The 27,379-nt window shown below is 46.0% G+C and overlaps 1 protein-coding gene and 1 long non-coding RNA gene across 2 annotated transcripts in view; both read right to left on the bottom strand.

Annotated features, from left to right (window-relative positions):
- The window catches only part of LOC309857318 (spermatogenesis-associated protein 31A6-like), a gene marked incomplete at both ends in the record, with an annotated part of 32,023 nt that extends 13,048 nt beyond the window's left edge, over positions 1-18,975 (bottom strand). Inside the window, 3 exons of the mRNA XM_082750053.1 lie at positions 14,745-18,121; positions 18,362-18,422; positions 18,969-18,975. Of these exons, the coding sequence (XP_082606179.1) occupies positions 14,745-18,121; positions 18,362-18,422; positions 18,969-18,975 (3,445 nt within the window). The remainder of the gene's footprint in view (positions 1-14,744; positions 18,122-18,361; positions 18,423-18,968) is intronic.
- A 146-nt stretch (positions 18,976-19,121) lies between these two features.
- Positions 19,122-27,140, bottom strand: LOC309857320. The gene is made up of 3 exons (XR_014307630.1): positions 26,989-27,140; positions 19,905-20,003; positions 19,122-19,451 (listed from the first exon to the last, which is right to left on the bottom strand). It is a non-coding gene; the product is annotated as an uncharacterized lncRNA (long non-coding RNA).
- Between the last annotated feature and the right edge of the window lie 239 nt (positions 27,141-27,379).

Genomic DNA, 27,379 nt, shown 5'->3' with positions numbered 1-27,379 from the left:
AGCTCCTTGGGCAGGGGGCTGGACAGCACCCCAGAGCCAAGGCTCTCCATTCAGCCATTTCATGTCATTTTCAACTCTCATTTTAAGTTTCTCCTTCACACGTTGCAGCTGAATGTGCTTCGGTTTTGCTTTCTGCTTCTTACACCTGATTTTAGCATTGTGACTCCCAAGTTATACTTTTTTTTAAATTAGACTAGACATTTTATGTTTGCCAAAGGCAGATTTTGTTACCTCAATCCTGCTTAGCCTATTGAGCAGCCTCTGGAGATGACCCTCTCCTGCTTCGCAGTCCCCAAGAAGCCCAGTGGGGACAGGCTCACAACCTTCTGGGAGAGGGTGCTACCTGTTCTTGGGGTGGGGTGGGGGAGTTTCAGTGAGACCTGACTGCTCAGCTGTATGCCCTGCCCCTGTGCAAATCATAAGGGGGTGAGAGGGGAAGCCTCTGCCTTTATCCTAATGGAGTCATGGATTGTTAACTTCCTGTGTTTCACTGTTCTGTTTGGATTAATGAGTCAGAGTTTATTACCCTGAAGATAAAAGTTGTTGGTGGTAGCTACATCTAGGTTAAGAGACTGGGCATTCTGAGTGCCTGGGGGGCTCAGGTGGTGAAGCATCTGCCTTTAGCTCAGTAATGATCCTGGGGTCCTGGGATCGAGCCCCGCCTCGGGCTCCCTACTCAGTGGGGCGGCTGCTTCTCACTCTCTCCTGTCCCAGCTTATGTGCTCTCAGTGTATGCACATGCATTCTCTCTTTCTCAAATATATTAATAAAGCCTTAAAAAAACAAAAACAAAAAGAAACACCAGAGTGAGGCATTTGGGGGCCCTCACTGTGTGAAGTTGGTGGTGGGTATATTCCCACTGTGTTAGAACAGGTGAGAAATTTTGCCAAGCATCCTGCCACTCTGTGACTCCAAACGAGGCATGATGGCAGGTGAGTCCCATGTCACTGCCATGATGTTGGTAGTGAGCATGGTGGCTGACTAACAAGGAGACCAGGAGATCTGCACTGAGAGGTGGGGTTGGGTGGGGTTCCCCATCACCCCAGGGAGTGTAGGTGAGGAATTGGGTTTCTCACTGCATTACAAATCAGGCTGGGTTTCCTTCACGTTAATGGAAGTGCACTTCTTGTTTAAATATTTCTTATTGTGGTAAAACAGACATAACATAGAAGTTAGCTTTGTAACTATTTTTAAGTAGATGGGTCAATGGCATTAGCATTTTCACATTGTGGTCTCTCCAGAATCCTTGCCATCTTGCCGAACTGAAACTCACTGCCCTCTAGATACTAATTCCCCATCCCTCCCTTTCTCCAGACCCTGGCAACTGCCTTTCCACTTTCTGTATCCATGAATTTGACTCATCTGGGCACCTCATCTAAGTGGCGTCATACCATTTTGGTCCTTCCGTGACAGGTGGATCTAATGTAGCATAATGTCCTCTAGGTCGATCAGTGCTGGGGCGTGTGTCTAATTCTGAAGAATGTTTTACAATATATATATGCCAGTTCTGCTCATCTCCTCTCCTGGGGGATCTGTGGACTTTTCCACCTTTTGGCTGTAGTGAATAAAGTTGCTGTGAATTTGGGTGAACAAATATCTTTGACACCTTGCTTTCAGTTCTTTTGGGTGTATTCCTACAAGTGCAATTCCTGGATTCTGTGACAATTCTATTTTTAAGTTTTTGAGGAACTGTCTGCTTTGCTGTGTTACATACCAGCAGTGCACCGCAGCTGCAACTCATGCTCATCAACACATCTTATTTAAAAAAAAAATAGTGAAAGGTTGGGAAGTGGTGTCTCACTGTAGTTTTGATTTGCATTTCCCTGATGACTTCTGATGTTGAGCATCTTTTCATGTGTTCTTTGGGCATTTGTATGTTTTCTTTGGATAAATATCTATTGAAGTACTTTGTGCATTTTAAAATCAAGGTGTTTCAGTTTTTGTTTGCTGGGATGTACAACGTTCTTTATATATTATGGATATGAACCCCTAATCAGATAGAGAATTTGCAGATATTTTCTGTCATTCATGGGTTGCCATTTCACTCTGTTGATGGCATTCTTTGAAGCACAAAAGTTTTAAATGTTGATGGATTTGAATTTATCTATTTTATCTTATGTTGTCTGTGCTTTTAGTGTCCTATCCAAGAAATCATCATCAAATTTAATGTGATAAAGCTTTTGTCCGGTTTTTCTTCCTGAAGAGTTTTTATAGCCCTAGGTCTTGTGCTGAGAACTTTAATTCATTTTGAATTAATTTTTGTATGCTGTATAAGGTGAAGGTCCATTTTTATTCCTTTGCATACTGTTATCCGATTCTCCTAACCTCGGTTGTTGGAAAACCATCCTTTCCCTGTTGTGTAATCCTGGCACCCATGTTGAAAATTATTTGTAGATCCCTTTGCAAAGCATTAACATCTTAAAAATATCAAGGTTTCCAAAACATGAACATGGTATAGCCTTCCAGTTATAAATTTACAAATTTCATTTCTTTCAGCAGCATTTCATAGTTTCCAGTGTACAGCTCTACTACCTCTTGGTTAAGATTATTCCAATGTATTCTATTCTTTTTGATGCTGTTACACATGAAATTGTTTTCTTAGTCTCCTTTTTAAATTATTCATTGCTGGGGTATTGAATTGCAACAGATTTCTGTATGTTGATTTTGGTCAACTATCATTGATTAATTCTAAAAGTGTTGTTGTTTCCCTGGAATCTTCAGGGTTTTCTACATATAAGATAATGCCATCTGCAAACAGAGATAATTTTACTTATTTCTTTCCAATTTGGATTCCCTTTCATGGCTAAGGGTTCTGGCTTGTACTTTCCAGTATTATGTTTAGTAGAATTGACAAAAATCTGGCATCCCTGAATTGTTCCTGATCTTAGTGGAAAAAACTTGTAACCTTTCCCTGGGGGGGTATGATACTCACTGTGTGTTTTTCATATATGGATTTTCTTATGTTGATATAGTTTCTTCTATTAGTAGTCTGTTGAGTGCTTTTATCATGAAAATGTGCTGAATGTTGTCAAGTGCTTTTTCTGCATCAATTGAGATGATCATGTGACTTGCCCTTCTTTTCGTAATGTGACCTATGACACTGAATGTTTCTTGTGTATTGACTCATTCTTGCATTCCAGGAATTAATCGCACTTGGTAATGGTGCATAATCCTTTTCATATGCTACCAAATTCAGTTTGCTAGTATGTTGTTGACAATTCTTGCATTGGTCTGTAGTTTTTTTTTTTTTTTCTTGTAGTATCTCTGGATTATGGAGTAATGCTGAACTCATTGAATGAGTCAGGGAGTTCTCTCTCCTCTTCATATTTCTGGAAATGTTTAAGAGGATTGGTGTTGGCTCTTCTTTAAATATTTGGTAAAATCACCAGTGAAGCCATCAAGTCAGATACTTTTCTTTGTAAGGAGACCTGATGACTGATTCAGTAGCCTTACTTGTTATGGATCTGTTCATATTTTCTATTTCTTTCTAGGTTAGTCTTGGTGAAATTTCATATTTTTAGGAACTAATCCATTTCATCTCAGTTATTCAATTTGTTACTATACAGTGTTCACTGTATTCTCTTATAACCCTTCCCTATCTATAAAATCTGTCGTAATGACCAACTTTCATTGTTGCCTTTAGCTGTTTGAGTAGTCTCTGTTTTTTAATTAGTCAGTGTTGCTAAGATTTTTATTTTGATTTTTGAAGATTCAACTCTTGATTTTGTGGATTTTCTGTTTCTATTTTCTATTTTGCTTATCTTGTTTTGTTTATCTTGTTTTTATTCTCTATTTTGCTATCTCTATTTTGCTAATTTTTATTATTTTTTTTTCCTTCTGCTAGCTTTTGATTTCATTTGTTCTTTTTTTTTCTAGTTCCTTACGGTGTAATGTTAGGTTGCTGACTTGAGATATTTCTTCTTTTTCAATGTAAGCATTGATAGTTATAAATTTCCCTGTTAGCACTTCTTTTACTACATCCCATAAGTTTTGCTAGGTTGTGGTTTCATTCCCATTTGTCTCAATAAATTTTCACATTTCCTTTGTGATTTATTCTTTGACTCATTTGTTGTTGACGGTAATGTTCAATTTCCACATATTTGTAGATTTTCCAGTTTTCCTTCTGAAACATTTCTGGTTTCATTTCATTTTGATCAGAAAATATATTATTCACAATCCCCACCTTTCTAAATTTTTTTAAGACTTGTTTTATGGGCTAACATCTGGTCTATACTAGAGAATGTTCCATGTCTTTTTGAGAAAAGATGTGTATTCTACTCTTGTTGGATGGAGTATTTTGTAAATCTCTGTTGTGACCAATTGGCTTATAGTCTTGTTGAGGTCCCCTAATTTTTACTGATCTTCTGTGTGATTATTCTGTTTGTTATTGAATATGTGGTATTGAAGTCTCCTTCTTTTATTCTAGATCAGTCTATTTCTCCCTTCAGTTTTGTCAGTTTGATATGTAGGTGCTCTGATGTTGGTTGCACATTTATTTATAATTCTTATATCCTCTTTGTGAATTGAGCTCTTATCATTGTATAATGTTCTTCTTCATTGCTTGAAACACTTCTTGCCTTAGTCTGTTTTATCTGATATTAGTATACCCAACCCTGGTCTTTTGGTTACTAATTGCATGGAATATCTTGTTCTACCTTTTTTACTTCCCAATCTATGTTTATATCCTTACATCTAAAATGAGAATGTTATAGAAAGAATAAAGTTGGATCCTGGGTTTTTTGGTCTTAGTTTTTTGGTATCATTCCACCAATACAGGCCTTTTCATTGGGGAACTTAATTCACTTACATTTAAAGTGGTTACTGGTAGGATTGCCTACTATTGGCATTTTGTTATTTGTTGTCTTTCGGTCTTAACTGTCTTGTTCTTCCTTTATTGTCTTCTTTTGAATTTAACTTTTTTACTCATTTTGATTTATTCATTTTGATTTAACTTTCATTTTCTTTTCTGTAAATTCTATAATATTTTCTTTGTGATTTCTATGGGTATTGCATATAATATCTTAAAGTTATGATAACCTGTTTTTACCTGATATTTAACTTTATTGCATACAAACCCTCCTTTTAGCTTTTTTACCCACATCTTATTCATTTGTTTATTTATTCACACACACTTTACCTTATTTACAAATTACATCTTTATATATTTTGTACTTAGTAACATAGATTTATAAGTATTATATATACTTAAATATATACTTATATGGCTGTTTGTTGCTAATCTTGTAGAAGAATAAAAAGTGGAGTTATAATGGATGTCAGTAATTTCTCAAGAGAAGTGGAAAGGAGTAACAATCCAAAATTACAATAATACTTTGCTGGTTTTTGTATTTGTCCATGTACTTTTCTCTCCTGGAGAATATGATATTTTCCTATGGTTTTGAGTTGCCATCTAGCGTCCTTAATTCCAACTTGATAGACGTTCTTTAGCATTTCTTGTATGGCAGGTCTAGTGGTTATGGACATTCTCAGTTTCTGTTGTTGATCTGGGAATGTCTTTCTTTCTCACTCATTTTTGCAGGACATTTGCCTAATGTTGAATTCTCCCTGACCTGTCTTTTTGCCCGAGGAACCCACTGATAGTTTTACAGAGGCTACCCCGTATATGATGAGCCACTCTTCTTTTGGTGTGGGTCTGTTTGTGTTTATCCTCCTTGGCATTTGTTAAGCTTGTATTGCTATATCCACGACTTTCCTCAGACTTGTGAAATGCATGGTCATTACTACTCCACCTTTTTTTCTGTCATTTCTCCCCTGCATGTCCCATAATGTCTATATGGTTCAGCTTGATGTTCTCCCATCATAAGTCTCTCAGGCTTTGGCTCACTGTCCTTTTTTTCTCGTTTTACTCTTCAGTCTCAATAGTTTCAAGGGACCTGTATTCAAGTTCGCTGAGCCTTTCTTTCTATTTGCCTCTTCTATTTAACCCCTCAAATGACTTTTTTTCAATTCAACTTTGTATTTTTCATCTCCAAAATTTCTATTTGATTGATTCTTTTTTTTAAGGATTTTATTATTTATATGACAGTCCGAGATCACAAGTAGGCAGAGAGGCAGGCAGAGATGGGGTGGGGGGAGCAGAGAGCTGGATGCAGGGCTCCATCTCAGGACCCTGGGATCATGAACTGAGCCAAAGGCAGAGGCTTTAACCCACTGAGCCACCCAGGTGCCCCTCCATTTGATTGTTTCTAATAATTCCAAATTCTTTGTAAATATTATATTATAAATATTTTGCTCATATATTTTCTTGATTTCCCTTATTTCTTTTGTCCATGTTTTCCTTTAGCCTTTAGAGCATATTTAAGGCAATTGTTTTAAAGCCATTCTCTAGTAAGTCCAAAGCCAATGTTTCTTTTGGCATGGTTTCTGGAGATGTATTTTGTTCCTTTGAATGAGCCATATTTTACTTCTTCTTTATATAGCTTGTGATCTCATATTGAAAACTGGATATTTTTAAAAACAGCCCCCTCTCCCAGGCTTTGCATGCTGGCTTCATGCAGGGGAGACCCTTGCTAATCAGCCTGGCATGCACTTTTCTCATACCTGTGTTATCCCTACATCTGTGCACATGCTCTCTTCCCAGTTCTCCCATTGGTATGGCTGTTTTTAATGTCTTCCTTTTTGTAAGGCTCACACCCTTGCTCATTTTAGGGATGTTAGCTGTTCTATTGTATTCCTCAATCTATAATCACTTGCCCCAGATGTCTGTGTCTGTAATGACCTTTAGGACGTTTTTCATAAGTCATACCTGCTGCTTCCACTGTTTTCCCCTTTTCTGAGCTGTGAGCCACTTTTGGTTGTCTGAACTCTGTGTTGGGTGTCCCAAGACCAGTCCCTCAGGTATCCCCTAGACAGGTTAGAAATCAAAAGGTCTCAAAGTAGTCCACTTTGCTCTCTCTGGTTTGCAAAGGGGACTCACTTATGGTGACTACTCTGCTCAAGGTGTTCTGCCCAACACAGTCACGGAATTTCCTGCCCTGCCACATGTGGCTCCTTCTTGACCAAGCACTCACTTGGTTGCTGTGACTCTGGCCATTCCCATAGTTCCCAAAGGTTATTTTGGTCAGTCTCTAGTTGTTTTTGGTGTTTCTGTGGAGGGAACAAGCCTGGAGTTTTCTTGTGTGTCATCTTGCTGACATCACTCTCCTGAATTTTTAAGTAAGTTTTTAAAATATCCAGTCTATTTCAAAATGTGCTGGTGCATACATGTTCGTGTTCTGTTATTTTCGTCTCCCAGTTTCCATATTTTTAAAATGAAAACACAGTGTGAGTGGGTTCCAGTTACTGCTGGAATAAGAAGTCTTTACCCTGTCAGACTGATATGTGTGATGCCTAAGAGGACCTTTAAACCGATGGACCGTGTGTGAGTGGAGAGGCTCCTCCTTGCACACAGATGTGTTTCCTGCACTGAGGGCTGGTATCCATCTCTCCAGATGCTGCTGGAAACACCATGTGTCTGGACACTCATAGCATGAAAGGGCACTGCCAAGGCTCCCAGGTACCAGGGACCATCCCACTGGTGCTCAGGCCATGATAGTTAATGTAATAACACGCTGGCAACCAAAGCAGCCTTCCCTCCTCAGGGGAGGTTTGTGGGCTGACGGAGAGCTGGAACCCCACCTGGGACGCAGTACTCAGGCTCCTCCCATGTCCCTGCTGACCTCCAGCCATGTCCTGTGTACCTCTATCACTGGCTCTGCAAATCCCCTCTGCCCTTCCCTGCAGCCCATTTTCAGGCACCCTCACTTCCCATTTCCTATGAGATGTTTCCTGAGGGCCAGCTGGATGTGACCGTCACCCGGGGGGGAAGCAGTGCCATATTGGGGAATCACTAAATTACCACTTCTGTGGGGCACATCCTCACAACCAAGGGACCCCAACAAGTGCAGCAGGGAGGCCACTGGCAAAGAAGGGACAGGTCCACAGGCCCCCTCTCAGGGCCCTCTCCAGGGCACCCCCTCCAGAGGAAGGAGGGACAGTCCTCTCTCTGACCTCAGCCTGTGGAGGGTCAAGGACTCGGAATCCTCGTGAGACTCTCAGGGCGCAGGCCCTCCCCCAGGAAGCCCTGAGTGAGCTGCATCCACATGAGAAGATGGGGACCCTGCTTCCCATGGCCCCCACCCACGTCCAGCTAGTCACTGGAACTCTAACAGATGCTGATTTCACGGCAGCTAGTTGGAAAAAAAGGGAAACCCAACAACGACAAAAGCCAGGCTGGACACCAGGAGGCAAACCACCTTGCAACTTTCCAAGAACTGGACTCACTCCATTTCACTCAGTCCTGATCACTAATTAGCTCCATTTCAGGTACAGTCTGTAAAGATAGATTCCCAGCCCAGGTTCACAGCAACCCCACTCCCCTCCCCCAACCAGGCCCTGCTGGGTCATCCCACTGGAGCAGGTGCCGGTCTGCACCCTGAAGCCTCCCTGAGTTCTCCTTGTCTGGGGTCTGCATCGCCCTTCTGGCTCGGACACTCAGTACCCCTCACAGTGCGACGTCCTGACCTGGTTTGCAGGCTCGTCCCCTGGCCAGCCCATGTCCTAAACATCCTCCCGTGTCCTGGGGGCAGCCTGCTAGCCCCCTGTGTCCTCCTTCCCCTTGGTTTCTTCCCTGCAGGTGTGCCCTGCCCACGTCATCCCTGCTCTGGTGGCCTCAGTCTAAACTCTGCTGTGGAAACCCCGCATCTACTGCCTCCTCCTCCAGGGAGCACTCCCTGACTTCAGACCAGTGCACCTACTGCATTTCGCTGTGGACCCCAGGCTCTGGGGCTCCTGATCTGGTGGTGCTGGTTCATGGCCCACAGTCCCAGCCTGCACAGCCCTGAGAGCCTGGCTCTGGCCCCTTGCACTTGGTGTCTAGTATGTTTTCTCACCCATCAGCCATTGGAATCTTGTAAGGAAAGTATTTACGGCATTTTCAGGTGAAAGCAGCTGTCTTCTCATAGAATCCCAGCTCCTAAAAATCCTTTTAAATGATTCTTTGTATATAGAGCATATTATAGTTTTATCACTGGTGGGTGGGTAGGTCTGATGTAAAATATTTTACAGGATTCCTAGTGCCCAGTCACCAGAGTGATGACGGAGGGCAAGGACAGCTATGACCGCTTCTACAGAATAATTTTGAATTCACAAAACCCATTCATTATGAGACTGAAAAGTTGTGCATGACATAAGCCTATGGTGACATCTACAAGCACGTTGTTCCGGGTCCCCTGCCCTTAGATCCTCTCTGCACAGGTTAGCCTTTCAGCTGCATTCAGGACTTCTGAATTGCTCATGCTACAATATTCCATAGCTTTATGGTTCATCTCATTTAGTAAAATGAGGCTTAAAAATCACACTTGAATAAATACGGAGCAAAGGTCAAACTAACTCTTTTCTTAATCATTAAAAGATAATATCAGGAATTCTGTCCTTTTTGTAAAGCATTCCAAAATTATATAAGTTAAATTACATTTACTTAGTACACACTGTCTTTTTAAAATCAGTCGTAGATGGTGAGTGATCTGAGGGACTGGCCCACTCAGACAGAGATGCATAGCCTCCTGTGCTAGATATCCTGACTTCTTCTGATTCAAGTTTAAAGAAGTTTCTTGGTGTTTTAAGAGACTGTGGCAGAAGTATGACTTCTTCTGTCTCAATCATTTGTCATGCAAGGTCCTCCTTCTAGTGTATTTTACACAATTGGCATTGACTAGTCATAAGCCACAACTGATGGTCATGAGAGCAGGGTCAGTCAGGGAAGCAAGGATTTGGGGCAGGGAGGAACTGAGCTGTTGTGATCCACTGAAATGGGCAGGAAATGGGCTCTCTGAGTTCATCAGGCATCTGGGATGCAGGACACCTTCTAGAAGTCTGGTTTAGTGAGTCTCTTAGCTTTCCCGGACCACATGTATTTGTAATGAAGATTCTGTTTTCTGCCAATACCACTGTATTGTGAGTGGGGGAGGTTAGTCCCCCTTGTAGGGTCTTTAAGGAACATTCCAGCATGGTCGTGGAAGTCACACACAGGAAAGCTAAGAAATGACCGGACTTGTTACGCCCTTGGGTGCTAGGGCAGGAGGCACAATCGGCACTCCTTGCTGGTGGCCACATGGCAGGCGGGCCTAGGAGGTAACTGTATCCAGCAGGTACAGTCCTGAACCACTGAGAACACCTGGTCAGCTCCATGTATTTCAAGTTGGGATGGCCACAAAGACTTGAGGGGATTTCACTGTTATGTTTGGAGTCCCTGGGTTATAGACATAGGAAGGTGAGATGGAGACCTTGTGACAGGAGCCAGCCTGACCACCCTGGTGAGCCCCAGAGGGGGCTCACAGCCTCTGCCTGGCGATGTTGAGTCATCAGGGGGAGAGGAAAAGTTAACAATTTATGATCAGTCTTTACCCTTTATTCTCATTTTCAACCTTACTTTCCTTCTCAGGTAAGAGAACCAAGACTCTGGTACTGCCCAGGACAGTTCCAAAATATATAAATAGTCTTTCATCACCTGAAACTGACAGAGAGGAGACATTTCAGTTCATTAATGGTGATGTGGGACTGAGATTTGTGCATTCAGCTGAGGCTCAGAGGTCTGTGGTGTCCACAGGGCCCTGGATCCCAGCTCCTGGCCACCTTTCACACTCTGCTCTGAAAGAAAAGGACACTGCATCTTTCTCTTTTTGTTCCTTCTTTTACTTCTTTCTACCTGGCCTGGTTCCACAAATCATTGCCCATGGGATTCCTGTGCTTTCCTCTCAGTCTATAAATCACAAGCACCCCTTCCCTACTCCATGGTAGGGGCTAGCCAAGGCATCACTGTCCCTTCAGTTTTGCATGGAAAAAGAGTGGAAGTCCATGAAGAGTCAGAAATGTAGGCACAGACACTGCAGGACAGTCACACTTTGCATTAAAGCTACTTAACAGATACTGTTTTCTTCCCTGGTTCATCACTGCCTCACTAAGATTACATTTATGTCACATGTGGGCAGAAGGCTCTTACAACCCTAGTTTGTAGCACCCACCACTGTGTCCTGGGAGTGGGTGGCCAGAAGCTGAGGTGGGGTGCTGCCCTGGCAAGGGGGTGGGGGCGGGGAGCCCAGGGAAGCAGTGCTGAGCATTCACTCAACCCTTGATCTTCCCTGTTACTACCCCGGGCCATGGTATGACTCTGTAGGCAGATCATGTGGTCTCCAGGTCTCTCCCAGTACATCCAGCTGAGAAGCCATGATCCCAGAACCTAGACCCCCAGGAGTCCAGTAAACTATTGGTGGCACAGAGCAGGGCAAGTAAGCCCAGTGATGGGACAGGCAGAGCCCCCACAGAAGCAGCAGAATATGTCAGAAGCTCCTCTGGGCTTAAGTGAGCCTTCAAGAAACAGGCATCGAATGGAAAACACCACCCTTGTATCAGGACACCCAAGCACACTTCCATCACTTTCAGTGCACAGCATTCTCAAAAACACAAACTAAAAGGCTTCGAGACATGAGAACGGAATGAGAGAATTATATCTTTTAATATTTCCAGAATATTTAAAGTGGGTTTGTAGAGTGAAAAAATATAGTGAAAGTATTTTTTTTTTCTCAATCACTGTTTAAGCATCTATAAACATTTATAAGTAAAACAACCTGGGACAGAAATATAATAGAGACTGCACACATTCATGAATCTGTCTGACCCCTAACAAGCTTAGCTTGGGAGGTATGGAGTGGTTCCTACATTAGAAGCGCAATTATAAGTCGTTAAAATGCCCACTTGATCACAGTACATAACATTTTTATTGCTTCACTTGAATGCTCACTTAAGAATTTTCGCTGAAATGTATTCAGAGAAGAGACAGTTAAACAATAAAAGTGAGGTATTGCAAGACCATAATACTGACTTAGGAATAGTTGGGATAGAAACCACTGCCCCTGGCTTAGCCTTTCTGCATGTTACGTTTGTTTGTTTGTTTGTTTGTTTGTTTTGGGGGGTGGTAATTTTTGAGTGAAGGAAGAATGGTCTTTCAATGCTCACGGGAAGGAGTGCCAGAATTTTCTGCCTTTCTTTCCATGCGAAGCAGGCCTGTGAGGGACTAAGCTGTACCTTTCTCCTCCAGATGTCCCTGGCTTCTTCTGATGTGGAATCTTGGCTCTCTCTGCTGTCCTTTAAACTCCTGGGCATGAGTGAAATCTTGTCATGGGGTCTTTCTTTTAGTCAGAGTTTGTAGGGCTTCTAAGCCCATCTGTGCAAACCCTCCACATGCTGACATAGGTAGTAGGTAGTTGTGGCATAAAACAAAGGGTAGTTTGAAGGCATGAGACAGATGAAAGATTGACTTAAGACAGACAGTCACTCAGCACCCTAGTCTCAATGTTTCTTTCTTGGCATTTCCCCTGAGAATTCCTACTTAGTGTTTTCATGATTCAGCAGTCCTATTTGGTAGGAAAACCAAGGAGTATGTGTAGATAAAACCTCCTGTAAGTAAGTGCATTCCTCCCAGCAAGTGCCCTAGTGTGGGGGACATTATTCCAGAAACCTCCCACCCTCAGTCTCAGGGGCAGGCCTCTCCAGGGATGACCCCTTGGCCAAGAAACTTTTCAGACCTCAACCTCTGTTTTTCTTTCTTGCCATAAAAAACAGCCTGATTAACCTTAACACACAGGGCCATGGCATGGATTTCTTGAGAACCTGCTTATGAAAAAAAATCACATTTAGTGTCCTGGAAACAGTCAGATCTCAACACAGGTGGGACCTTTTCTTTAGTTCTCTGTCTGTGTGGTTCAAGCCAGCAGAGAGGCTGATGGGGACTTCTCTTCCAGCTCTATGCCGACCCTGGCTGTTCAACAAATATGTTTGGATGAAGAAATGAAGGAGAGAACCTGACTTAAAAGAATGCCATAAAAGGGTGGTTCCATTTCAGAAAGGGACTTCTCCAGATTGAAAAGCTTTTATGGCTCATGGTAAATCAAAAGTTTGAGGCCTCATCGGCCTCTTGGACCCTGGGGGGGAAGAATAGGAGGGATGTTTTGAAAGGCAGTGACCATTTCTATGACTTTTCATATCCCACATCATAGTTTTCCCTGTGATTGCAAAGTCGACATCAGTTACGTGTATCATCCTTCTCTGTAGCTGATCGGCTGCAGGTCTCTGCTCGTCTGCATGAGCCTCAGGTGTGAGGCTTCAATCACTAATTTGCTGTCTTGCTTTCTTAGCATTTACATGAATGAGATAAATCTTTGCTTTTATTCATTTGTAGAAAGTATTATATATTATATTGGCATTTCTGAAATGTTTGTAGGAAAGGTTTGTGATAAAACGTAAATGTGGGAAGATCCACTCTCTTAGATGAGGGAGAACTTTATTCTAAAGCTTTGTCTGTCTGTGAAATAATACAGAAGAGAGGTGGCAACAAGCAACCTTGTTTTACAAAGCAGACAACAGCAAGAAACTTTCCTGCTCTTCATCAGTCACATGGATTGGTTCCTTTGAAGGTGGGAGTGGTTAGGGGTGTGGCTAAAGTAGGGGTTAGAGAAGTCATTGGAGGAGGGGTTAGGGGAGGGGTTAGGGGAAGTGGTCCCCACCAGTCTCCTGGGAGCCATCCTTGGGCCACACATGTACATAAGGGTCACAGACCACAAGTCTGTCTGGGGCCCCCAGTCCTACAAGCTTATCAAATTATGCAGAAATTAACTTCTCTGCCTGAAGGCCTTGCTGCCTCTGGGCACCTGTCTGTCTGTGTGGGAGCTCAGGTGGCTTCTGTACAACCCCCACCCCACTCCAACCCCCCCCACCCCTGGAATTGGCAGCTGCAGTGGGGCGCAGACCCTGCAGGGACAGCCCCAAGGCACATAGGTGGCAGTGGAACACCAAGGGTCTTCAGTCCTCACATCAGGCATGGGCACACTCTGTCACTTGACCTCCTTCCTGGCATCCCACCCTAAGAACCGGGACCCCTGCCCACAGCCACACTCCCTCAATCCCCCAAGAGGGGAAGGGGGTGCTGGTGGGCAGTCCCCTTCAGTGCCCTGGGCCTGGGCATTGGGTCCCTGGGGATCTCTGTGGCACGCCCCACACACCCTCAGCTCCGGGATCGAGCTTGTCCCTTGCGGCTCTGAGTGTGAGAAGAGGAGCTGAGGGCGCTAAGATGGGATTCTCTGGGGTGAGAAGGCTCCTAGGGTGGCCCTCCACTACTCCCCGCAGGAGACTGCAGGGGGTGGGGCAGGATTTCTCACCTCTGCCCTCAAGGCCAGCCATGTGTCTCCCAACTGCGGCCCCACTCTAATCTAGGATTCCATCCTTCCTAAAGCCTGTGAGGGATTTCTGCCTCGGCAAACCCTCCCTAAAGCCACACAATCTCCAGGTGGAGGGAGAGCAGGAGAGGATGGGCAGTGCGAGGTCCCAGTCTGGGTTTTGTTCACCTTGTCAAGGAAACTGAAGAAGAGGGAGGAAGGGGGTGGGGGTGGACCCCGAGATAAACCGTCCTCCAAGCCCCATTCATTCTGGAAGCCAAAGCAGGTCCTCGGGGAGAGAAGACCCTGATCCTTCCCTCCCACAACAGCAGGGCACACACAGAAGCCATCACCACTTATGAGGGGAAAAAAAAAATTTATTTTGGGGAAGCTAAGTAACTGTGGCATGAAGACGCCATTAGCCCATAGATGATGTACTAATGTGAGAAAAAAAAGTTTTTCTCTGCACCGTTTGTGTTTTTTCTTGGAGGAAAGTTGTCCTGCCAGGAAAGGCATTAGAAGCACACAGTCGCTGACCAGGTGAACTGTCTTTTTTAAGGAGGGAGTGCCTGGGGTAGTCGGCCTGCAGGGTGCGGCCTGAAGGGCCCGGCACCAGGGACCCATTCTGGCAGGGTCTGCTTGGGCACTCTGGCACCCTGGTGGGGAAGGGCCACTCGATGCACTTGGTCTTGTTGGCATAGTTCTGAGCCCTGGTGGTGCCCTGTGGACTCACTGTGTCCCTCATCACTCTCCTCTGCTCTTGGTAGGAGAGAAGTCTTTGGTAGCAGACATCGGGGTCTGCCAAAGCCTGGAGATCCTTTTTGCACCAGCCGACCTCTGGGATCCTGAGTCCCTGGTATGGCAAAACTTTCTCCTGTAAGATCTGCCTAACAGCCCTCACGACCATCTGAGCCTCCGCAGAAGCGCTGTCCATGGCTGACCTGCCCATGACTTGTCCCCGGCCCTGGGATGATGAAGCCTTGCCCTTTTGAATGGAATCTTCCAGTCCTCTACGTCTACTGGGAAAGAACCACTGGAGCAAGTGCATCATCCTTCTCCTGAAATAGTTTTCCGGAGGCGCCTCCTCCTTCTTCAGCAAGATCTCACAGGCCTTGCTTCCCGAGGCCTCTCTTGACTCCTTGCTCTGGGCTGGACGTCTCACTTCACTGATCTGGAGCAACTTCATTTCTGACAACCCTTTGGCAGGCTCTCTCAAGGGGGACCTCCTGGAGCTCTCTCTCTCCTCACAGGGGACACATGACTTCCTCAGGCTCTTACACTGGTGCTGCAGTCCCAGGGGTCCTAGCTGCCTGTGGGGGCTCTGCTCATGGGATCTTTGGCCATGCAGCACCTCAGAAGTAGATGTGTCTTCACTGGACCTGCTCTGGAAGCCAGACAGTGATCCCTGAGCAGCCAAGATGTTGGCAGCGAGGAACATGTTGGACTGACAGTCTTGAAAGAGACTCTCCGTCGCACAGTCTTGAAGGAGGACCCCAGTTTCACAGTCTTGAAGGAGCATGGTGGGGGTGGCATCACGAGGCCGGTTCTCTGACTCCATCAACTTCCGGGGCTCCGATCCCCTGCATTGTGCCTCAAGGCATAGCTCTTTGGGGTCTCGGATGACCAACTTTGTATGTTGTAGGGGGATGTCACTTTTCCCTGCAGACCCTGATCTCAGCTTGCCACGGAGGCCTTGGTTGTTGGCCAGCACACGGGGTTCTAAGGTGACTCCCCAGGCAGGGTCCTCCTTGAACTCCCCCACCTCCCCGGGCTCTTTGGCACTCAAATTCTGGGGCTCTAAGTTGACCTCTAGCATGGTCACGTCCCGTGAGGCCGAACCCCCATTAACCCTCCTTGGCTCCTTTGTGGCCGATCCTGGACTTGGACTTGACTCTAAGTTGCTGTTTATAAGAGTCCTAGAGGCAGTCTCACTGTGCCAGATTCTGCCCACAAAGCTGTATGTGAAGGTCCGAGAAGGTGGCCTGGGCCCCTGTAGAGCCAAAGGACCACCCCCAGGTGAGGTCCCTTCCAGAGCCTGCTGGATTTCCTTACACGTAGGCTGGGGAGCACTGAGGGGACCTCCCCATGCGGCGTAAGACTCTTTCATCACCTCTCCTTGATAGGGCTGAGGAGGATTTCCCCCGAACTTGGTGCCCAAGCCAGCCTTGGATATGCAGGTGGCTGAGCGGGAAGGGAAGGACTGGGAAAGGATGAAGCCCTTCAACTTGAAGAGGTTTATAATCTTGAGAACCTTGAGGGGGAGGCCCCACCGGTGCTTCACCCTGAGCCTCATGATATGTGCTTCTAGCATCCGCTGAGCATATGGACTGAGGATGGAAAAATCATGGGAGGGTTCCCAGCACTTGGAAAGCACTGGCTTTCCCGGTTTCCCATGAGGGCGTGGCTTTCCAGGATGGTCCAAGGCATGGTGGGCAGCAAGCCTGGAAGGATGAACATCCAAAGGCATCTGACCCTCTCTGAACTGCCCCAACTTCCTGAAATGGTCTCTCAGGTCCTTCTCTGGGTGCTTCTCGACTGTGCTGCTCCTGGTGGGCTGATCCAGAGGGAGGGGCTGGGGCTGAGTCTGAGGTAGGGGTTGGGGCAGAGGCTGAGTCACAGGGAGGGGCTGGGGCTGAGTCAGAGAGAGGGGCAGAGGCTGAGTCACAGGGAGGGGCTGGGGCTGAGTCAGAGGGAGGGGCAGGGGCAGGGGCTGATCCAGAAGGAGGGGCTGGGACTGAGTTAGAGGGAGGGGTTGGGGCCGAGCCGAAGGGTGATTTAAGTCATGGGTCAGGGAGAGGCTTGGAGTCACGTTGCCTTGAATCTGGAGTGGCAAGGCATGAGAGAGCTCATTGAATATGACAGACGGGAACTCCAGTGGGGGATCAGTCACTCTGAGAGTGGCCACCAGGGACTCGCTGTGCAGAAAGGGGAGACCCCAGAAGAGCTGGAGGCATTTCTGCTCCAAATTGTGCCTTGGAATCTTGGGATGTGGGGGCTTCTCAGGGCCAAGCAGCTGTTTTGCTTTGCCCCTCATGCTCCAGAAGGATGGGCGGCCCATGGTGTCCTGCCTGTCACCTGGGGACTTGAACATTCTCCCGAAAGAGGTCAGCTGGTATTTTGACCTTTCTTTCTTGTCCTCCCTCCAAGACTTCAGTTCTTTTGTCTTGGCAGTTAGTATCTCCAGAATCTTCTGGACGTCCGGTTTGATGGAAGGGGGGATCTTAGTCTCTTCCTGTTTGTGTGTGGGGTCTCCCCAGAACAAGGCTTCTGGTGGGCCATGGGACACAGGCGCTTGATGGGACTCCAGGCGTGTTGAGGTGGACAGGTTCCAGGCATTGGCAGCCGCTTGCCACCAGGACAGGGCCGAAATGGGGCAGTGTGAGCGGGCCAGGCCCGAGATGGCTGGGACAGGAGAAGCTGACCTGTCAGCTGACCAGGGCGTGTGTGGAGCCGAGCTCTGTGGGATGGGGAACGGCAGGGATGCCCTTGAGTCACACTGAGGGAGAGTCAAAGGAGAGTCCGGCCACTCTGGGGCCAAGGAGGCTGTCAGAGGCCCAGGGGAGGCCTCTGAAGAAGGGAGACATGGTGGGGAAGGAGGAAGAGCAAGTGGCTGGTGTGGAAAGCCATCCCGGGGGAGGAAAGGCTCTGCTAGCCAGGAAGTAGTCAGGGAGGAGTGTGAAGCAACAGCAATTGAAGAGGACATTGGTCCTGCTGGCAGGGTGGAGGCCAGAGGCTGAGGGGACCCCGTCAGTGGAGTTAGGGCAGGTGATGGGGCCACAGCGGGAGCAGCATCTTTCAGAGGCTCCCTGCATGGCTGACGGGCTCTAGCTGGCATCCCTCGGCGCACCTGTCCAGGGGCTGCTTGACGTAAGAACTGGTGAAAGCCCCCCTGGCCAGAGAGCCTCTCCAGGTGGCTGTGGGAGACAGGAGGCATGAGCTGCTGCTGTAGCAGTTGGGGCTGGGAGCAGTCCCCATGGCCCTCCACGCCCCATGCCCACATCACAATGCTCCTGCTGTCCCTCAGCCCCGGGCTTTGGTCACAGTCTGTCCCCACAGCTCCTCCCAGCCCCTGCAAACAGACCCAGAGGCAGCCTAGGGGTCACACCATAGACTCGGGAAGGCCCACCCAGGGGAGAAGGGGGCAGATTCTTTACCTTTCCAGAAGGGAGAATAGGTCCTGAACCTCTTCTAGATTCTTCAGAAATTCTCTGAAACCTGGAAGCAGGAGACTGGGTCACAGCAGAAGACAGGGTCCAGGGATCTTACAGGAGGTTGGGTACAATGTCCCTTTAGGGGAGACCTTAGGGGGATTGGACTTGGGAGCCCCAAACAGCACTGTCCAAGGCCACATGCTTGCATGGAGATTACAGGATTCATGATGGGGATCGCTTTGTCTTTTCCAAAGTGCTTCCTCATTCATGAGCTTGCTGGGGGAAGAAGGACTACTGTAGCCTCCAGAGGAATCTAAGCAGAGTTGAACAGCTTGTCCACAGTGGGAGTGGGAGGTCCCGCACCCAGTCCAGGCCCTGGGGTGCCTGGTGAAGGATATCAGTTTCCAGCCCCTCGGGGCTTCGTTCTGGTGCAGAATCTGGGAAGCCTGCGGGTTCATTCTCCCTCCTCAGAGCCCCCAACCCCCACCCAGGGCTCTGTTTCCTGAGGGATGGGCTTAGGCTCTGGTGTCCTGGAGATGGTGGTACTGGGCTTTCAGAGCGGGGGGCACAGTGTAACTGGGGCACGCAGGGGTGAGTGACGGACACTCACCTTTCATGGTCTGATATTTGATTCCATTGCTCCTTCTCCGTGGCTCCACTTGGTACTGAGATAAAAAAACACGGGGAGGCTGGGACCCCCACCCCAGCAGCAGATGACCCAATGCTCAGGGGCCTGACCTCTGCTAGAGAGGCAGCTCTTAACCTCCGGTCCTTAGTCACCGGTCACTGTGTTTGGGACGTTGCCCTGGACCCCTCCACCACACCTGGACTCCGACCCGAGATCTTCAGGGAGAAATCCTCATGTCCCTCTAACCATTGGCTGGTCTGGCTTGTCCTGGATGGATGGTGCTCTACTCTCTCCTGAGAATACCCATTCTATTCTTTCCAATTTCAGGAGTCTCTCCAGTGACTTGGAAAAGTGGAAAGAATAATAGAAAAGATGATAGAGTTACACTCTGCTGGCTCTGGGCCAAGGGTTCCTTACCTTCCTGCTCTTCCTATGTTTCTTGCCTCGTGGTGAGGACGGATCAGGCTGGAAATACGAAAGTATGAAGACGAAGAGCCCCAGTCCGCACACAAAGGCAAAGATGGCATTAACTGCCCAGAGAGTGGGACTGGAGCTCAGCCAACCATCCGTAAGGAATTCCTGAGGGAAGAGATAATTCTCCATCTCTGGAGAATTATCTCTTCCCTCTGGAAAGAATTATTTTCCAATCGCACTGCTGCCCTCAGGTAACTGAGCCCTGAGAGTTAGTGACTGATCGCACTGCTGCCCTCAGACAACTGAGCCCTGGGTGTGTCCATACAGACACAAGCCCCATGCCCACATCACAGAGCTGTGGTCTGGTCACAAAGGGCCATTGAGGGCAGGTAAGGGACACAAGTAGCCAAGCCACATCCCCTCTCCACTGCAAGCCCTGTAGCTCTGTCATCCCTCCACCCTCCCAGGCCTGACACTCCTACCCGCTCACTGTGCTAGACAGACCTTTGTCAATTTGCCTTTCATCCTGCATGAAGCTCAGAGAATACCTGTTCCCCTTGAGATCTCCAGTTGTGCTCCATCAGTTTCATAGCTTTTAAAAATCTGTGGAGATATCACATTACACCAGTTAGAATGGCCAAAATTAGCAAGACAGGAAACGTGTGTTGTAGAGGATATGGAGAAAGGGGAACCCTCTTCCACTGTTGGTAGGAATGCAAGTTGGTGCAGCCACTTTGGAGAACAGTGTGGAAATTCCTCAAGAAATTAAAAATAGAGCTACCCTCTGACCCTGCAATTGCACCACTCGGTATTTACCCCAAAGATACAGATGTAGTGAAAAGAAGGGCCATCTGACCCCAATGATTATAGCAGCAATGGTTACGGTCGCCAAACTGTGGAAAGAACCAAGATGCCCTTCAGCGGGCAAATGGATAAGGAAGATGTGATCCATATACACTATGGAGTTTGATGCCTCCATCAGAAAGGATGAATACCCAACTTTTGTATCAACATGGGTGGGACTGGAAGAGATTATGCTGAGTGAAATAAGTTAAGCAAAGAGAGTCAATTATTTGTGGAGCGTAACAAGTAACATGGAAGACATGGAGAGACAGAGAGGAGAAGGGAGTTGAGGGACATTGGAAGGGGAGGTGAACCATGAGAGACTATGGACACTGAAAAACAACCTGAGGGTTTTGAAGGGGCAGGGGGTGGGAGGATGGGGGAACCAGGCGGTGGGTATTGGGGAGGGCACGTATTGCATGGAGCCCTGGGTGTTGTGAAAAAACAATGAATACTGTTACACTGAAAAAAAAAAAAGGAAAAAAAATCTGGAGTTGTCCTTGGAATTTTGGTTAATTCCAGGAACTTTTATCCTCTGTCTGTAGCTCCAGTCTCCCTACATAATATGTTCTTTTCTTGCATCACCCTAGTACAAAAGAAACTCAAATTTCTTCTGTGCTTCTTTAGCCATGTACATTTTGAAAACACCTTAAGATGTTTTATTTCAATTAATCTTCACTAACTTCAGATAGAGGGACTTAGAAAATTAATGACTATTCAAAATTTACAAAGCTGAGGAAGTAGGTAAGGACTTCCAAATGACTTTACATTTCTCCCAGGCTTGCAGTGAACTGCTACTGACAGACCAAGTTTCTCAACATTCACGTTGGTGTCTAGAAAGTAGCCTCAGTTCTGAGAATGTCTTGGGTATGGAGTGTTTTGCTGACACCACGGAAAGCGGCCTGTGTGGTGATGTCATGCCTCTGCCCATGGGTTCTGACTGGGGTAGGGCTGTGAGTTAGAGCCATCGCTTTTGAAAATGCTTCACCATGATCTGGGCCAGGCTGAAGAGAGCACGCCTGTTGAAAGAGTGATTCTGCTGCCAGAGCTAGAGAAAACCTGCCATTTTGTAGTAATAAAAAATGGGGACCAACCCAGTCCTGTAGAGTGGAAGGTGTGTGCTCTGCAGTATCATGCTCAAGTTACAGTGCTACTGAGGAAGAGATAAAAGCGACTTGCAGAAAAATTGTGAAGGATGGTTGCATTTGTTCTATTTTTGAAACTATACAAAATAAAATACGATTTAGCAATGCATTTAATTTGGTAAAAACATAAAGTAACACAGAGAATAGCGAACAGGACTGATAGACAGGGGGAGGGATGTACAGAGGACTCCAAAGCTGTGGGTGATACTGCATTTCTTAGAACGGTTGGGATGTGTATGGGTTTCTTTTCCTTATTCCTTACATCTTCTATATAATTCATAAATGTCAGCTTGCAACTTTTAAACACTAAGATACACTAAAATGTAAACAACCCCTTTGGAAATAAAATTAGACATAGCAAAAATGAAATGGCCAACAGGAAGGGAGGAGAAAAACCGATTGTAAGACGTTTTGTCCCCTGCAGGGGTCTTTGTTGCCAAGACCTTAAAGAGCCCAGTGTGACTTTCAGTTTTGAAACCTCCCCACTGCCCTGTTTATGACAAGCTGAATCCAACTAAGGTCACTTTCTGATGGTTCCCAGACCTAAAAGAACAAGATGCAGGCTTTTGATTCTTAGTGGATGGTACTTGCTTCCTCCTAGGCTGGAGATTTTTAGCAGCAAATGAAGGTATTGGGCTGTGGCTGTTAGCAGGCTGCATTCTGACTGTGCCAGGCAGCAGGGCCTGGGTCCGGCTGGCCCACCACCAGGGCTTGTGGAACAAGCGGTTTCTGTGGTTCTGTGGAACAAGTGCTTTCTGTGACTTTACAGAAAACAGATCAGACCAGGCCTCACACTTGGGGATGGATTTTATTAAATCAAAGAACAGGAGGTGAAAATGTATTTGAATTTAAGCCAGGGACTTTCAGGCTAACAAGCCCTGAGCCTGACAAGTGATGGAGAAAAAGGAGCTTTTCATAAATAAAGCATGGTGGAAAGTAAGCATTTGAGAGATATAGCAGCTTTTGGAGAAAATTAGATGGGGCTTTCATGTTTGGAGTATTTTGCTTGTTCAGTTATAAACACTGGTCTACATATTTAGGTATAATGTGTATCTTTTTGTAAGAAAAGCACAATATTTCCATGTATTTACACTGGGCAGACATCTGAAGTGCACTATTACATGCTTGGTTTTGACACTGATGTTCACAGAGATGGACTCCATTCCTGTTTTCCTCTTCCGTGTGCTTCACCTGATACATAATAAAATCTCCAATGATAGAACACAGGGTGTACCACCCTGCCTTTTCTGTGATGAATGCCAAGGTTTGAGAAATGTTTTACCTGGGAGTGCTCACTCAACAACTCAGGTTGAAGCACTGAGCACATCTGTGCCTGTGTCTTTTATTCAAATCCGGGAAGGTCAGTTGAGGTCCTGCCCAAACTCTGGGCCGGAAAGACGCAAACCCCAGAGTCTAAGACATTCCCTGAAATAGACAAGAACTCCCAAATGGTTCTGCATTTCTCCCAGGCTTCAATGAAACCTTCTTAATATTCATGTTAGTATCTAGAGAAGGAGTTTAGCTTCCAATATAAATATTTTTTGTAAATCCAGTTCGGTGAGACCTGGAGGATTTTTGTGGTCCCTTTCACTACACAGAGGATGCTTCTGCTTCATATCCTCTCTAGCCTGTTATCTTTCTAGGATTAGTGAAGTTGCAACTACTCTGCCTCCTATCTGAGTCTTCCATTGACAGAGCGAACTGCACACAGTGGAGGATATGATAAGGTGTTTCAATCATCAGACTGGCTAAGCTAAAAAATGCTGGGGAAGGAGCAGGATCACAGGTGCTCTCATATGTCCTGGTGAGGTGTGAGTGGTGGTCATCAACTCCAGAATATTCCAGGAGGAGCTGTTGAATTTTAAAAATGGGCTTACGTTCATGTTCTCAGAGCACTGGAAAGTATGGTGCACAGAAAAGGAAACCAGCAACATGATGAAGACAACCTACCAAATTATCCCAGGATCAGAGTGGGATATGCACAAAAGTTTCAACAATTTGGGTTATTGTCATCTTTAATTGACAAGGAAGTTACAGTCCCTCCCTAGATATGATGTTGGGAGATTTTCTTTTTTAAGATTTTATTTATTCAATTGAGAAACAGAGAGACAGAGACAGAGAGTACAAACAGGGGGGACAGGCAGAGGGGGAGGGAAAAGCAGACTTCCCACTGAGCTGGGATGCCTTCACAGGGCTGGGTCCCAGGATCTAAAGATGAGACAGAGGCAGACACTTAACCATCTGGCCCTGAACCCCCATTAGGAAATTTTTAGGAAATGGCACTGATTAGCTCCTTGGATCCTCAGAAGTCCAAGCAAGTTGAAGTGAACCTGAAGCAGGCTGTATTAGGACATTGGATCGTGCTGAATGTCAAGTTGATAAGACCTGTTCTATTACATCAAGGCATTTGTAGATTCTGATTCTTCCACTTTAAAGAAAACAAATGATGCATGTCTCCTCCTTGACAGTGAGATAGTCAGTGGTATTTGTAGGGGGCAGGAGCAGGAAGTCGCCAGGACTCCTTTCTCTGCCAATGTTTACACCCCATTACAGCAAGTTTCCTTTAAAATGCACTTCTGTGGGCCAACTTGACTCCGACCAACTCCCTGGCCCCAGCGACCCCAGCTACAATCACTTGCCCGACTGGCTGGTCACGTGTGTTTCCACCTGCGCCATAGGTTACATGAAAGTATGGGTATGCTGTCTGGTCACGCTTTTTGGATCACAGTGGTGCTCTTCCTTCTCTGAAGAACACAGAATGCAGAGCGTGAGTTTCCCCAGGTCTGGTGTGAAAATGGATAAATCTGTGCTGTGGCTACATTCCCTCTACCCCTTTTTAAAAATGGCCAATGTGAGCCAGAAAGGGACTGAAACTAGTTCCTAATACAGTTTCACTTAAAAAATTATTTTGAGCAAATGTGTGCTTTTCTGAAGCTCCTACAGGTTCTTGCAGCTTTATTCAACAGCATAAACCCATGGGTCACCCCCAGTTTTTCCATGATGCTAAGTGCTGACTGTCCCTTCAGGTGGTACATAATATATGAAATGGAAAACAGTACTTAAACTCTTCAAAGATTATTGCTTTAATAAAAATGTGCAATTTACCTAATACTGAGCTCTGGCCTTCTCTCTAAACACACCTGGGAAGATAAGCCGTAGTCCACGGCTTGGCCCCTGAGCCATGTCCTTAAGTAGACAACACCCCACAGATACCATCACAGTCACAGCCAAATTGACAAGAAATCCTGAAGCACCAGAAATTGCCTTAGCAATGCATTATCTGATGCCGGTTCATGGCTTCTGCCTGTTTTCATGTTCATGCTCTATGTAACAGCATTCATTCCATACCTGTGCCATAAATATTCATAAGAAGCCCAATGAGCAAGTAACAGAAAGTGTCCTTGGAAATATTTTCCAAGGGCACATTTTTTAAAAAGGCAACAGATCCCCCCCCCCCACGGAGTTTGGCCTGTTTTGGAGGTTGGGTTGTTTTCCACTTTCTTCATTATCATTTTGAAATCTGAGATGTAATGATGACTCACTGGCCTTTCACTTTGTTTAGCCCTGCAGCCTTTCTTATCATTCTTTTTTTAAAAAAGATTTATATATTTATTTGGGGAGAGTGATAGAAAGTACAATGGAGGGGGGAGGAGCAGAGAGAGAGAGAGAATCTTCAGCTGACTCCCTGCTAAGTGCTGGTTAGCCCAGCTGACCCTGAGATCCTGACCTGAGCTGAAATCAAGAGTCAGGCACTTAACCCACTGAGCCATTTAGGTTGAGTATCAGCCAGCCACGGGTGTCCACATTTATTTCTTTGTTACGCATCTCCACCCTGCTCAATCTGACCCACTTCTTACGCTGATCAGATCTCCCAACCGTCCTGGGAACAGCTGATCCCAGAGCCATGCGCCCTGGCCCAATGTGAGTCGCCTGGCTTCCGAGCTTCCTAACCAGGCTCTTCTCCGTGAGAGGATACTGCACTAGGATGGGGCTGAGAGTCATTCTTAAGAATCACAATTGTGGCTGACACTGCTATTCTTTATGCTCAGGCTCAGGCTGAGTGTGTGACAGATGGTCTGTCAGCAATTCTCTGAAGGAAAGAGAACCACCCCTGAGTTCTTCAGTGGGTAGCTCTCTGCCAGAGGATCAAATCCAGACTGGCCTGCTCAGAGTTTGGAGAAACCCAGCATCCTGGCTCCATTGCCTCCAGGAGAAGCAAATCCCATGCTCATGTTTTGTTGATGTCTGGCTATATGTCCCTTCTTAGTTGCAGTTGTGTATGATTCTTATTTGTTTAATTTTATTCTTATGATCACTTTGCCTACTACTTCATGCAGTTACTGGATTTTCATTTTGTTTATTTTTTTCTGGGTTTTGGTATATAGCCTAGTCCTTTTCTATACTTTCTTTTAAGGTGCTTGTTGAGAATTTACTAGAAACTTCCGTTAGAATTTTTATAATTAATAGCCAAGACACATGCCAATAATTTCTGAGTAAATAGGATGCCCATCTTCCATTCCTTATTCATCATTTTCTTAATTACAAATGGGAAGTACTTTCTGTAGTAGGGTTTCAGAATGTGTATGTGTGTTTACTAGAGAGAGAAAAAGAGAAAGAGACAGAGAAAGAGATTTATTTTAAAGAATTTGCTGACTTTGAAAGCTGGAATGTTTGAACTCTGGGGATTGGACGCAGACCAATTTGAGTCTGATCCCTGCCTGGAGGCAGAACTCCTTCACACTTGGGGACCTCAATCTTTTCTTTTAAGACCTTCACCTGATTAGATGAGGCCCACACACGTTACAGAGCATAATCTGCTTTTCTCAAAATTTAAGTAAAAATCACATATAAAAAAAATACCTCTGCAGTTACATCCAGACCTGTATTTGATCAATTATCTGGATCCTCTGACCTACATAAGTTGTCACATAGAATTAACCATCACAAACGTGCATCGTATGTTCTCTGATAAGGGACCAAGAGAAGGAAGAAAACAGATGGATCAACACAAAAATACTCATAACAAAATAGGGAAGAAATACTCATAAGAATTAGAGTCCTATAATGCCCGGGTGACTGAGTTGGTTAAGCTTCCGACTCTTGGTTTTGGCCCAGGTCATGATGTCAGTGTCCTGACACTGAGCACCACATGGGGCTCTGTGCTCAGCATGGAATCGCTGAAGATTCTTTCTCCCTCTGCCTCTGTCCCGCCCAACACTTGCACTCTGAACAAAGAAACAAATGAACAAAATCTTATGAAAAGAAGAATTAGAGTCCTTATTTCTGTAACTGGTCACATGGTCATAGCTGGTATTTTACCTGCTACTTTGGCTGCTCATTCTACATTACATTCACTGTGAACAAGCACCTCAGCTGGTCATAATTCTTTATCTGGTGGAGTGACCCAACCCTTCATTCCTGAGTTTTATGGACTACCAGTAGTTCTGCCTGGATTGGACAGCTGTCTTTTTTCACTGACTTTCATACCAGGTCTTGCTGCCTCAAAGGAATCTCTTATACTACAGACATGCCCTCCATTTCCTCCACGGTGGATTAGCAGTCTCATTTTTCTGCGTAGTCAGGATCATTAAACACCTTACCTCTCATGATGCCATCTGTGAAGAGATAAGGATTTGGGCAGAAAGCTCCTGTGAATTGGCCGAGAAACACCCAGCAAACACGCTTCATGTGCTACAAGTCTGCAGTGCCACCTTCTGGGCCTGGCCTGGGATCCCGAGTTCCACCAGCTTGAACCCTGTGAGAAAGCCCTCAGTGAGTCAGGAGCTGGTAAGGCCACCACCTCCTGCTACTCAGCCTCCTGGGGGTACCCTCCCTCGCTCAGGCAGATGGGACCTGGGCCTTCACACTCACTTAGATTTTCAGCCTTCCTTTTCCAGGGTCCTGTCCATCGAGCCCTCCAGTTGAGGAACCCTGAGTCACACCCCATGGGTCCACATGTCAACCAGGAGGAAATGGTTCCTTTCAGAGCTG

Source organism: Mustela nivalis, assembly GCF_964662115.1.
Source record: "Mustela nivalis genome assembly, contig: HAP1_SCAFFOLD_1205, whole genome shotgun sequence".
Classification (NCBI taxonomy): domain Eukaryota; kingdom Metazoa; phylum Chordata; class Mammalia; order Carnivora; family Mustelidae; genus Mustela; species Mustela nivalis.
This window is presented reverse-complemented; position numbering and strand designations above follow the sequence as displayed.